Here is a 14,756-nt window from a genome sequence, read left to right on the forward strand (position 1 = left end):
TCATTGTTAGTAAATAAAATGAAAAAAGAACAGAAAAAAAAAAAAGCGAGCGGTATTTCGGTTTTTCCCTAGCCTAGCTAAGGCTGCGCTGAAATTCCCCTGGACGACGTTGCGCGGAAGGGGAATTCCTAGCAGATCATATTTCATGCAGACTATGTATATATAACAGCAGCAGCACGCATTGCATGTCACTTACTACTCAGGATCAGCAGGAGGCAACACGCACCTGTAAGTATTCACCTGCCAGGATTAACTGGGAACTACAGAGAATTCTAAGCCATGCGACTGATTTACTTAAGACCGTTCACTTAGCAAATTACATTTTTACAATGCAAGTGAATGCTGAAAAAAAAAAAATCACTTTGCACGAATTCCTAATTTTGCAAATCATTTTTTATTTTACATTTTTTTCCTTGCACATAATTAGATGGTCCAACTCAGCAAAACTTCACCTCGTTCTCTAAGCTAAGTGAAAGTTCCCTTTGCAAAGTGAATGGGCTTTAGGAAAAAAGGGGGAAATGTTTGTTGGGAACCAACTAAACATTAACAAAAACGCGTGACTTATCATAAGATAGACTAGATACACATATTTATTAAAAGAAAGACTTGTATTGCACATATTTTAAAATGACAGCGCAGGGGATAGAAAACCTCCATGCTCCATGAAAAAAAAATTTATTTTTTTTCACATCATAAAACAAAACAAGAAAAAAGCCACATAACATATCATTAATATGGAGGTATATGAATATTCAAAAATGTATCTGATGGGGAATTAGCCAATACTTGACTTTATGAAGGTCAACGCGTTTCGCGGCAAGTAGGTTTTAATTTTTTGGTAAATTAGCCACCTTTAGCAATTTTTATTTATTTGATTTATTTATTACAGGTACTTATATAGTGCTGTCAATTTATGCGGCGCTTTCCAGATGTATATTGTACATTCACATCAGTCCCTGCCCTCAGGGAGCTTACACTCTAACTCACATTCATAGGGTCAATTTAGACAGGAGCCAATTAACCTTCCCGCATGACTTTGGAGTGTGGGATGAAAACCGGAGTACCTGGAGGAAATACACACATTATTTTACATGCAAACCAACAAGGTGTACAGGGATATAAATTGAAAAAGTAAATTTTACAACTCAAGGGAAAAGGGTAAGGGGGGGGGGGGGGGGAGATCTGCCGTGTAATGTTGGTGAAGCTTTTCCTGCTGAAAATTGTACCAGCTGCTCCAGAAACAATGTCTGGTAAGTCATTGGCTGCTTTTTATATTGGATTGGAATTTAAGTACATTAAAAAAAGTTGCAGAGATTGATTTTGCGTTTCAGATTCATGCTGCAGCAGTTCAAAATCTGGCTTCTTTTGTTAAAGCTCTGACTCTATGGCTGGCTTTATACCTTTAGGTACTTCAATGTACAGTACTATAGGGTGTACTTATAACAAAATTGCAGAGCTAAAGCAAAACCTGCATGTGCATTCATTCTGTGCAAATAGGGGTTAACTTTTAACTTTACTGGGCTATTTTCTCTCCAGGTTGAATGTTCTTTATTCATAAGAATAGTGTGCATCTGGAAAATTACACATTATGAATACTAGATGGAGCAGACTGTCATAATAAATATTTATTATGATCATCAGCTCCATCTACTGGCCATTATGCGGTATTGCCTTGATTCAAGTTATTCTTAATAATGGAGTACATCCGACCTGGAGAGAAAATAGCTTAGCAATATTCAATTTTGCTGTCATTCCCACAGAACGAAAGTACAAGTAGTTATGCGGGATGAATATCATTGCAAATTTTGTATAAATATACCCCTAGGTATGTGTTGTGTTGTGATGCCATTTATTTAGAGCACACATACAGGTTGCCGACACACCTACAATACAGCATATGTTTAATGGGAAGTGTGAAAGAGTCCTGAAGGATGGAGTGGGGGGGCTCTGGACACCCATGGATGCCATGATATGCTGTGTGATCGGGGAACTGCTGCATCACGTCGGAGGTGGGCTCTATCTGACTTGCTGCAGCTTCTAATGAACATTCTGAGAAGCGCACAGTGTGCAAAGCGTGTACAAAATTGCAGAGCCAAAGCAAAGCCTGAATGTGTATTCATTCTGTGCAAATGGGGATAACTTTTAACGTTACTGGGCCATTTTCTCTCCAGATCGAATGTTCTTTATTCATAAGAATAGTGAGCATGTGGAAAATTCAGAGTAAGCAATGTGCAGTGGTATCAGAGTAAGCAATTTCAATAGAGCAGAGGAGCTGGTACAACTGTGCAAGACTGAAGGGAAGGCTGGAGGTTAGCTTTAAATGTAAAATAATTGTTCTGGAACATTACCTCTGTCAATAGAGAAAGAACAGTATGCAGCCAAACCAGAAGAGTTTCATTACGTTGAAATACAATGACTGCCAAGAATGTCACTGCCGGGAATAACGACTTTAAATCATAACAGTGAGAGCAGCTTTGCTCTATCAATAGGGGTCTGTAGACAAACAAAAGCCTACAGAATCAATGGAAGAGTCAGCCTATACTCTGATTAATACTATGGGGTCTATTTATATCAAAGATGTGCTGTATGAATGTCTCAAGCATTCACACAGCCATCACAAACATTTGCCTAAAACATTTTTTCCTATGATCATCAGCTCCATCTAGTGATCATAAAGTGGTATTTTCCTAATTGAAGTATTTCAGCAAAATACTGAATTATGGTCACTAGATGGAGCCGACGGCCATAGAAAATACTGCTATTAGCCAAATTTTGGGGAATATTTGTGACAGAATGAGAGAGTTTTTTTGTATAAATAGATCCCTAGGATTAAAAGAAATACTACTGTACACCTCCAGTTCCTCCTTTAATATACAAACTTCTAGGTCACTCTAAATCTGGCCACACACTTGAAGATTTCCCTTGTTCAGCCCGCAGGTTGAATGAGAGAAATCTATCAATCCCCCATCCAGCATGGATGGAGGAATCTCAGCTACCAGCTATTGTATTCTGACAGCCAGCATCCACAGCTGTCCAAATACCTGAACCATGCTGGTATTTGATTGGCCAGCAATTTTTAATTATTTTTTTTTTTTATATATATTGAAGAATGTTGGATGGGAGGGAGCCACCCACATATCAAATTGCTAGACCAATGGCCAGGAAGTAGGGATGCCATATCCAAGGCGATGCAATTGGCTATAATTTGGACACAGGAGAGAGCAAATTACAAGAGCAGGGGGATAAGAATTTTGTCTTATTCAGACAATAAGTTGTGTCCTACAGAGACATTTGAATATTTCAGCAGTTAAAAGGAAGGCAAGGTAGCAGGGGCGTACCTAGAGCATTAGGCACCCGGGGCCGATCCTATATCTGGCACCAGCCCTCCCCCAGGCGGGCAGGCGACACACCACACATCGACGTGTTGTCAAGTGACGTCACGTGTAGCGCCTCCGCGCACTGCGGCCCAGAACCCGAAAGAATCCTCCTCCCTCTGCCCCCCCCCCCCGGCGACCAGCCACCCCCCCTCCTCCTCCTCTGCCAAAACGGCGTTGACTGACCCGGGGCGCCAATCAGAAATACATGTAACTGGCAGTGGCACACTTACTATGTGCTAGTATTGCATAACAACTTCCGTACAATTTATAACTGTTGTATCATATTAAAGTTGAACTTTTCGACTATTTCCTGACCAGTTTGAGATTCTCAGGTGTGGGTAGATAACTAACCAGCTGAGAGGATTTATTACCTGTGACTGACGTCAGCATTCTGCCAACAAGAGCTCAAAGCCCTCACTATCAGCAGCTGGAAATCCAATGCTTTATTACCGTTAAATTGTCAGAATGAGTCTATTGAAGGAAGGGGAGATTTACTAAAACTGGAGAGTGTAAAAACTGGTGCAGCTCTGCATAGAAACCAATCAGCTTCCAGGTTTTATCGTCAAAGCTTAATTGAACAAGTTGAAGTTAGAAGCTGATTGGCTGCCATGCACAGCTGCACCAGATTCTGAGTGCTCCAGTTTTAAGCCGGCTATACCTGGCCGAGATTTGAACCATGTATGGGCAGGCTGAATGTACCTCAATCAATCAACTTGGGTACAACCAGCCTGCTGGATTTTACATGTGATTATTGCTAGCAGCTGTTATAACCGCTAGCAATAATCAATATCTTCTCCCAGTGGGGTCAGCTTCCCCTGCCCCCCTGCCCGCTAGGGTTGCCACCTCATCCCTTTAAACCAGGACACACATTAATTACACAGGATCTGCAGCTGATTATGGAGGTAATTAAATTCACTTAGTGCCATAGGCCCCTTTCACACGGGCGATCCGATCCGATCCGCCTGTCAGTTTTTCAGGCAGACCTGATTGGATGCTCCATGCATCCCTATGGGGCAGCAGGTGTCAGCGGAGACATCTCCACTGACACCCGCTGCCATCCGATCTGATCCTGTCCGTGAAATCCAGACGGATGGAAACCCTATTTTTCATCCGTCTGGAGGATCAGATCGGATGGGATCGGATGAGAACGGACAGGCGGTCCGTTATCATCCGATCTACCCATAGAGGACAGCGGGAATCTGACAGCTCCGTCTCTGCACACAGAGCTGTCATCCGCCTGCTTAGCAGGGATTGGCGGATTGATCCCCCACTGAGCAGAACGGACTCCGTCGGGCATTGCGCCCATGTGAAAGGGGCCTTATGTGCATTATTTCAGCCTCAGAACCTGTGTAATTAATATGTGGCCTGGTTTAAAGGGATGAGGTGGCAACCCTAGTCTCTGCCAGGGGAGCACAATGGCTCCGCATGAGGGATTCCCCCCATTAACACTGACTGTGGTTGCAGGAAAACAAATTTCTCCGTCCATGGCCGGCTTTAGTAAATCTCCTCCACGGTAAATAACAAAGGTATATTGGCATAGGAAACTGGCGTTTGTAATTGGCACCACATTAACTAAACAGATAGATCTATTTCAGGTCTTGGTTGGGGTTGCAGACAGAAGGATCGGAGCATGCAGCTCCAGCTGAACAGATGTCTGCGCTGTGTCTGTCACAGACACAGCATAGAACAGGGAGCAAATTTCTCTTAATTAACAAAGGGGCTTACACTCCTTTCATTGATTAGGAGCAGCATCGGCTCTGTTTTCTCAGCTTAGAATAGTGTTGCAGGCGTTATGCCTGCGCCACTCTTTGTTCATTCCCCTGTATGAGTGCAAATTTTGTTAAAGAATTATAAATTTGCTTTATTTGAATAGAACAGAAAGTGATGGTTGCATGCAAAGTGCTGGAGCCCGTTTTGACTAGTAAGTTTACTGTAATTCAATCATTTAGGGACCTTTTGCTATGGATAGCTGCACTTTGTACAGAACTACTTATCTCTGCAACAGTTCTGGACGAACAGTTGCATAATGGCTCTATATTTAGGCTGTGTCCAGGTTATAAACCAGCGGCTCTGGATGGACAGTTGGATAAATGGCTCTATATTCAGGCTGTATCTGGGCTATACACCAGAGGCTCTGGATGGATAGTTGAGTAAATGGCTCTATATTTAGGATACAGTATATCTGGGCTATACACCAGAGACTTTGGATTGACAGTTGAGTAAATGGCTCTATATTTAGGATATATATGGGCTATAAGCTAGTGGCCCTGTATGGACGGTTGCATAATGGCTGTATTTTCAGACTGTATCTGGGCCATACACCAGAGGCTCTGGATGGACAGATGGGTAAATCGTTCTATATGTAGGCTGTATATGGGTTATTAAGCAGTAGGTGTGGATATGCAGTTGGGTAGATGGCTCTATATTTAGGATATATCTGGGCTATACACCAGAGGCTCTGGATGGACAGTTGGGTAAATGGCTCTATATTTAGGATATATCTGGGCTATACACCAGTGGCTCTGTATGGACAGCCGCATAATGGCTCTATATTCAGACTGTATCTTAGGGTTATACACAAGAGGCTCTGGAGGGACAGTTGGGTAAACCATTCTATATGTAGGCTGTATATGGGTTATTAAGCAGTAGGTGTGGATAGGCAGTTAGGTTGATGGCTCTATATTTAGGATGTACCTGGACTATAAACCAGAAGGTGTGGATACAGTTGGGTAAGTGGCTCTATATATAAGTTGTATTTGGATTATAAATTAGTGGTTCTGGATGAACAGTGTGGTAATTGACTTTATATGTAGGCTGTATCTGGTCTATAATTGAGTGGCTCTGAATGTACAGTTGGATACATGCTCTATAATTAGGCAACATGTCTACCCATTTTTTAATATCTATGACAAATCACTATGACCAATCACTACTTTTATGTAGCCCCAAGTACTTACCATTAAGTAACGCATTTCTCTGAACCAGGTTAATCACTACACTATTATATATTCATCATTCTAGGGAAGAATAATTAATACTGAGGAATATTTACATTCTCATGACACTTTAACTTGTTCAGCTGCATTTTTTAAGTAAGGTCCCCCATGCAACATTTATCACTAAAATATGTGGACACAACACCTAAACAGTTATGTCTATGACTATGACTACACTAAAAAAGGGTTAACTTTTGCCACACCTTTGTGTAAGAGCCAGTCCTATTATATAATTGATAGTTTTTCCTTGTTTAGTGCTGCTAAGTGCTCCTCAACAAGGTCAGAAACAAACAATGAGCACCGAGGATAAGGAACAATAATCGTGTCATGGAGGTGTAGGATGTACTGTATCCGAATGTTTAATGATCATGTCCAGTGGTCAGTCATGTTGGGGGGTGTAGTGTTCTATGTATAGAGTGTAATAGAATTATATTATGATCATGTCCAATGGTCGGTCATGTTGGGGGGCGTAGTGTTCTATGTATAGAGTGTAATAGAATTGTATTATGATCATGTCCAGTGGTCGGTCATGTTCGGGGGCGTAGTGTTCTATGTATAGAATGTAATAGAATTATATTATGATCATGTCCAGTGGTCAGTCATGTTCGGGGGTGTAGTGTTCTATGTATAGAGTGTAATAGAATTATATTATGATCATATCCAGTGGTGGATCATGTTGGAGGTGTAGTATTCTATGTAATAGAATTGTATTATGATCATGTTCAGTGGTGGGTCATGTTGGGGGGTGTAGTGTTCTATGTATAGAGTGTAATAGAATTGTATTATGATCATATCCATTGGTGGGTCATGTTGGGGGGTGTAGTGTTCTATGTATAGAGTGTAATAGAATTGTATTATGTTCATGTTCAGTGGTGGGTCATGTTCGGGGGTGTAGTGTTCTATGTATAGAATGTAATAGAATTATATTATGATCATATCCAGTGGTGGGTCATGTTGGAGGGTGTAGTGTTCTATGTAATATAATTGTATTATGATCATATCCAGTGGTGGGTCATGTTGGAGGGTGTAGTGTTCTATGTAATAGAATTGTATTATGGTTATGTCCAGTGGTTGGTCATGTTGGCAGTATATAAAGCAGTATTGATAAATATGAAGTAATTTGTATCACCCACACGTGAACTGATCTCATTCCAGATAAATAAATATGAACTTGAAATATTACTTATACTCAGGAACCTCAGTGTCTAGGAAATCAGAGCATTTTATTGTCCAAGCCACCTTGATATGATGTTTGATAGGTGCGTAACTCTTGGCACTCTTCCCCAGATAAGGGCTTCAGGAGTCACTTCCATTGCCCTCTGTTTTGGAAAAATGCCGATCATTTGTTTTTCTGCACGCACTCATATTGACTCACACTGGGCACCTCTAAAAAACAAACAGAAACTATCTAATCTGTTCCTAATTTGACCATGTTGGAGTGGCCTTTGCACCAGCCAGGGTGGCATGAGATGAAAAGAAAAACTGGGGAAATCTTTCTTTTTTTAAGTCTTTAATCGATCAAAGAAGTAGTAAGTGGCCAAGACAAAGAATAATCTAACAATTTGCTTTAGGAATTATTCAGCAATAATATTGATTAAAAAATTCAGTGTGTTTGGAAAGTTAAACAACAAATGGCAATAGTTGGAAGACAATAGCTGCATGTCTGTTAATAACAAGACTGGTTCATGTAAGTTTAGCCACTCGTCTGTTCCTTTAATGCGTGTTACCACACTCATTGATTTGTATAGGCTGCCGGTCATGGCTGTAGGGCAACACCTGTAACTTCTGGGGGCCAAATAATACTAAATTCTGGTGGTGCACGCACAAATGTGTCCCTTAATACTAATACTAACACTTTGTTCGATGGGATCATGACTTTCTTTATTATTCCCAATGGAATTAATAAAGATTTTATGGATATATAATATACAAATTATATATATATATATATATATGTGTGTATATATATATATATATTTTTTTTTTTATATATATATTATATATTATATATTGTATTTTTTTTTTTTAATACTGTATAGTAATACAGTATACTTTAAATAAACTATATTATAATGTATATCTATCCCTGAGGTTCTGTATACCAATTCTCTCCTTTTTTTGTATACAATCTATGGAAATACACCAGCTGATCCTATGTTGCTGACCCTACCGTTCTCTTCACAGGTAGAAGTTGGTTCACAATGCTCTCAAAACGTTCCAGCACAGAAATGGGTAAGATTTCAGGAATTTTATACGGATTCTGTGGATTTCATATCGTTCGGCACAGGCTGAACTAATTATAAGTGGGCCAGAAATGGGAAATGACGGGAAAAGAACAGAGGTTGTAACCCTTCTCCACTTAAAAGTTTTGTCTGGAGTTGTGTTTTAGGGCAGAATGAAAGGCATCAAGATAAATAGTAATTATCTTGCAAAACGTTGAGGGTGGGAGCAAAATCGAATGTTATTATGCTATTTTCTCCAGATTGAATGGCATTCTTCAAATAGAATAGAGTAAATCAGGAAAGTACTGCATTATATCCACTAGATGGAGCTTAAATAAATACTTGGTTACTATGACCCTTAGCTCTATCTACAATGTAGTATTTTCTTGATTTGCTCAATTCAACCTGGAGAGAAAAAAGCCTTATACATTTGCTATAGCCCGTTCTTCACACTTACGACTAATGTACATGCAGTCTGTGAATTTATTTTATATCTACACCCCTAAGTCTATTTTTCAATATGCTACTTGGCATGATGCCTCATTGTGTGCATGTTTTTTTTTAAGTTTGAAAAAAACAAAAAGCAAAACAGTTGCAATGTGATGAAAAATATACTTTTGGTAGTTGAGAAGTAACATTAATAAATGTATTTTTATTTGCAGATTGCACAATCATTAAAGAAGGATGCCTCGTCAAGTCTCCACCTTCATACCTCTTCAGTAACAAAGTAATGCATTTTGATATTATTTTGATATCATATAGGTGATATCGGCTAAGCTTCGTTTATAGCTACTTATAATTACGGTTTGGGATTTCTAAAGGTTTTTCTTTTTTTCATAATCCCATGTTACATAGTTAGGTTGAAAAAAGTCCAATCTAGTTCAACCAATAAAAAATTACTAAATAAATAGAAGACCACTATTTACAGATCCATATATCTACAGCTGATCCAGAGGACGGCAAAAAAACTCTATAAAGCATGGTCCAATTTGCTCCAGTGAGGGAAAACAGAATTCTTCTTTATATCCCTGGGGCAATATTTCCTGGGTCAACAATCTCTATTGTTGTTACCTATAAATGTTATATTTTGTTCATATAGGTACTCTTCCAGCTATTTTTTTTTAAACAATCAACTAAGCTGGTCAGAACAAGTTCCTGTGGATTTCTATTCCACATTTTCACAGCTCTTACTGTGAAGAAGACTTTCCGTATGTGCAGATTAAACAATCAGTTGCAGTCAACATTTACAAGTGTCTCTGGGCAGAGCTGAATGCAAAGAGTTTTGCCCAATATGGAATGTCACACCAACGAGCCAATGCTTTTTGGGGTTAACAGGCTCCCTTCATCAGGGTTTAGAATTTCTGATGGGACTCTGGAGGGTCTCAGTCTTGATTGGGTTTCAAATTATTGAATTCAATTCTCAATGATAACAGAAGACAGGAATGTCATTAACAATATTATAAGCAGCCTCAGCCAGTTCATGTCATATTCCTTTGTTTCATTGCAGACATCATGGAAAGGACGCTTAATTAAGCTCTGCAAAACCGCAATGGATTCCTACTTCATCCGCTATTATGCCTACGATGGGGTGTCGGAGGATTTTAGAGGAGAAATTCCTGTTAGAGAGTAGGTGCACCTATGATTGAACTAATAATCTGAAAAATAGATGTAACTTTGAAGGAGGCCTCCCAGGGTAGAATGTGGCCTTGAAGGAGGCCTCCCAGGGTAGAATGTAGTCTTGAAGGAGGCCTCCCAGGGTAGAATGTAGCCTTGAAGGAGGCATCCCAGGGTAGAATGTGGCCTTGAAGGAGGCCTCCCAAGGTAGAATGTAGCATTGAAGGAGGACTCCCAGGTTAGAATGTAGCCTTGAAGGAGGCCCCCCAGGGTAGAATGTAGCCTTGAAAGAGGCCTCCCATGGTAGAATGTAGCCTTGAATGAGGTCTCCAAGGGTACAAGGGTAAAATGTAGCCTTGAAGGAGGACTCCTAGGGTAGAATGTAGCCTTGAAGGAGGCCTCCCAAGGGAGAATGTAGCCTTAAAGGAGGCCTCCCAAGGTAGAATGTAGCCTTGAAGGAGGACTCCCAGGGTGGAATGTAGCCTTGAAGGAGGCCTCCCAAGGTAGAATGTAGCCTTGAAGGAGGACTCCCAGGGTAGACTGTAGCCTTGAAAGAGGCCTCCCAGGGTAGAATGTAGCCTTGAAGGAGGACTCCCAGGGTAGAATGTAGCCTTGAAGGAGGCCTCCCAGGGTCGAATGTAGCCTTGTAGGAGGCCTTCCATGGTAGAATGTAGCCTTGAAGGAGTCCTCCAAGGGTAGAATGTAGCTGTGAAGGAGGCTGTCTGATTGAACAACAGGAATTGTCTGCACAAACTATTGACTTAAATTCAAGTTCTAGGAAATGTGTAGGTATAAAAAGACTCGGGAGATACGATGACCTTTTTTACTTTTGTTCTGCAGCATAAAATCTATCGAGTTAGGACCTGATGCCATTGACAAGAATATAACCACCATCACACGCTTGTTCGACAACAGTCCACAGAATGTTCTCTGCATCAAAACTAACAAAAGGGCCTTCTACCTGTTGGATGAGAATGAGTGAGTTTAATGTGTATTTTGTCATCGCCTGAAATACTCTGTACTGCTGGGTGACTCTGCTACTTCCTCTATCTAACTCTCCCCTCCTGAAATACTCTGCACTGCTGAAGGACTCTGTTTCTTTCATTAACTCTCCACTCCTGAAATATTCTGCTCTGCTGGAGTACTCTTTCCTCTATCGAACTCTCCTCTCCACCAAAAGCCTGCTCTGTTGGAGGACTCTGCTCTTTCTTCTGCCTTACTGTTGCACCCTTTTATTTTTCCGGAACAGTCCCTGCAGAATGCTCAGTATCGTATTGTCATATTTCCTTACCTGACATTTTCAGTTCTTCCTCGTGCTTATCATAATATATACAGTATATATTTAATATTTATTGCAACATTTCCTTTATACTGTCATGTATCACATTCACATTTGTATTAATGAAAATCTAGAAACAACTTAATAAACGTTGTAACAAAAAAAAGTAAAAATATAAAACATTCAGTAAAGGCCATCACATAAATACTTTTTATGAACAGAAATCCACCCCCAAACGTTTCGTTAGCTGAATGTCATTGTTTCACTCAGAACTGGTTAGACTGGTGTGACGATGAAGGATGATTTCCCGACAGTATATCTCCTAAAATAACAGCGCTTGGAGGAAGAAAAGACGCTCAAAGTGAACCTGTCTCCAAACCATATATTTTGCTTGTGTCTTGAACCAACACTCTACCAATGAGTCATGTCTTCTCGCTACCTAGCCAGAGCGTTGAGTTTTAAGACACAACTCCAGCCTTTTGTTTTTGGATAAAATTGAAATAATATTAAATTATTTTTAAGCATTACAAGCCAATATGAAGAGTGTTAACTTCCACATTGGAGGGGTAACTAAAGGCAAGCAGGTCAACTTTGTTTATTGGTCGGATAAGGGAGTATACTGTATATCTGTCTACTCTGAGAGGTTCTAAAGATATAATGTCACTCCTAGCCAGCATATTGATTGATTATTGGTATTTAGGAAAATTGGGTGTGGGAGCTGGGTATGTAGAAAGGAGAAAAAAGTTTGGTGACCCTCGTCCCTTTACTTAGAAGTAGACATACAGGAGGAAAGAGACCCCCTAATGGGACTATACCGGATACCAACTCATATATTAAAATTTTAAAAATTTATTAAACATAGAAGTACATAAAGTTTAAACAGGTAGGTACAAAAAAGTACAAAGAAATTGCACAATTACAAAAAGAAGGCCTTAGAAGAATGGCGACTAAATATGGTTACACTGGAAGTGTGACGATACCATGGAGGAACCTGAAAATCTGGTTCTGGAGACCCAACGCGTTTCAAACAAATCTTCCTCAAGGGTCTTTAGACCAAAGTTCCAAATTATTATGTTCTATAATAAAGAAACATATTTATTTACAATATATCAATTGATTGCAATTTGTTTTGTGTGAGAAAATTCTTGATTATACTCTTTAGATATACATACCATGTATCGCGTCACAATTTCAAACATAAGGTCGCCTCTCTATTTAAAATCTTGATTGGTCAGCTCCACATGCGGAGTAGCATACCCGGAATAACTCCAAAGAACTCACATATAGTGTCCTCACCTTATCCAACAACACTGATGGACAGGTGTGGGTTAAAGCAACAGTGAGTGTATGTATGGGGGGAGAGAAAGAGGGAGACTTGGACCCTTCACCACATCACATGGGGTCCAAAGAATCGCGATTATTGGTATTTGAGAGTTCAGTGAAAGCTGCAGCCTCAGCTAACCATTGAAGGGGGTCTCTGGTGAACCTCCATCCATGACATGTTCAAGACAGGGTTGCATATTGTATCTATATGTGACGTTGAGAACCCCATGAGAGGAAGCATGTGCCATTCATGCCATCATTTCTAATGTCTTTTATGTTTCTCTCATTTCAGGGAAAACATCAAAAATTGGCAGCAATGTATCACAGATGTCTGGGTCAAAATCAACCAAAAGGAAAATGTAAGAAGTGTTAAAATATATATGTAAAATATTAAATATATCACAGCTTTGGATGTTCAGCCCTTTGGTACTGGTATTACGGATGTCCATTTTTATTTTAAGGTGGACGGACCACAAATTAAACATTCAGCCCCGATTGCCCCTCTACCAGAGCTCCCTCAGGTAAGGCATACCTCTTCTAGAATGGAAAAACAGTCTATATAAATAAGTACATTGTCATTCAAGATCTTTTGTAATATTCACAAGCAGAGACTATCCAGGTATAATCTTTTGAGTTCTCCAACTACTGTATATGTAAACTCATGCGCAGTTCTACAAAAAAAAGAAAGCTAACAAGAGTATCAAAATGGGAATGCACACACTCGGAGAAGCTTCTGTTCTGCCTCTACTTTTCAGAGGATAAGAGTATATAAAAGAATGATTGCAGCAGTAGATGTTTATTTTTCTCAACAAGAGGTCAGAAGACATAGCCATCATGTTTTAGAGGCTCCCAGATCCCCTGTCACGCACCTGATCCAAGGCCGAGATGCAGAGACGGCTCCCCTTGCGGCTGAGTGCGGCACACCCCTGGGGTTGAGACAGAGGGTGTAGCGCCCACAGAAGCACTGGTTGCCGGCAGGGTCCTGATGGTAGACAGGCGGTCTCTAGCAGAGTGCTGGGCAGGAATACACCGGACAGTCCAAGGAGGAACCAGGAACAACCAGGCAGTAGGTGTAAGACCGGCCGGGGGTCAAACACAGGGCTCGGCAGGAAGCTACAACAGGTGCAAGCCAAAGGTATAGCAGGAAAGCCAGAAGCAGACAAGTCCGTGTGAAAGCCAAGATCAGGTACTGGAGGGCAGGTAGACAGGAAGCAAGTCCGTGAGCCAAGCCGAGATCAGATAACGGGAGAGCCAAACTGGAGCAGGGATGGTCAGACGAAGCCGGGGGTCAATGCCAGGAGAGAGAGCAGATAGGTCAGGAACAAGCCGGGTCAAACTGGAATCCAGGAAGTAGCAATGCTTAGGAAACAGGAAGAGCTGAAGACAATCCAACAATCTGACGGGCTGAGCAGAGTCCTTTTATAGGCCAGTGAATTAGTCTTTGGCCTGAGTCTATTGCGGCCATTGGAAGTACTGGTGGAGTTGCCAGTTGCAGCATGGCTGTTTCTCTGACATCCCCTTTTATCAGTATACTGGCAATAATTGATGACTGGCTAATTTTAGAAAACCAAGATTAGGTAATGGCAGTGGAGGTTCTCTTTCTGACAGACAACCCATATCCTCATTAACAAGCTTTCGTTTTCTTCAATTACCTGCCTAGTGCAATCTCCAATCACAGTCATTGCCAGCATACAAGCCCTAATAAAGGGGGATCTCTGAGCCTCTTAACATGTTGGCTGTATCTTCTAAACTCTTCTTGGAAAAAACAAACCTTTACTGGACTTTTTCTAGACTTGTGGCACTCTCTTTTTTTGATATACTCTTTAATATGCTCTGAGACCCCCAAGAACATCTCCCAGCCTTCAAAAGTTGGAGTTGACACCCGACCAACATGAGATTAAAGCTCACCTCAATTTGTGCAGCTCTATAGTACATGATCTCTATG

General features: G+C 40.6%; 1 protein-coding gene across 1 annotated transcript in view; it reads left to right on the forward strand.

Annotated features, from left to right (window-relative positions):
• Nucleotides 1–206: 206 nt before the first annotated feature.
• PLEKHS1 (pleckstrin homology domain containing S1) overlaps nt 207–14,756 on the forward strand; it is a 38,666-nt gene continuing 24,116 nt past the window's right edge. The window contains exons 1-7 of the mRNA XM_082268835.1: nt 207–228; nt 8,558–8,605; nt 9,258–9,322; nt 10,103–10,221; nt 11,050–11,187; nt 13,104–13,170; nt 13,273–13,332. Of these exons, the coding sequence (XP_082124961.1) occupies nt 8,575–8,605; nt 9,258–9,322; nt 10,103–10,221; nt 11,050–11,187; nt 13,104–13,170; nt 13,273–13,332 (480 nt within the window). The 5' untranslated portion in view covers nt 207–228; nt 8,558–8,574. The remainder of the gene's footprint in view (nt 229–8,557; nt 8,606–9,257; nt 9,323–10,102; nt 10,222–11,049; nt 11,188–13,103; nt 13,171–13,272; nt 13,333–14,756) is intronic.

The sequence above is a fragment of the Pelophylax lessonae genome, assembly GCF_965119305.1.
Source record: "Pelophylax lessonae genome assembly, chromosome: 9".
In the NCBI taxonomy this organism is placed as follows: domain Eukaryota; kingdom Metazoa; phylum Chordata; class Amphibia; order Anura; family Ranidae; genus Pelophylax; species Pelophylax lessonae.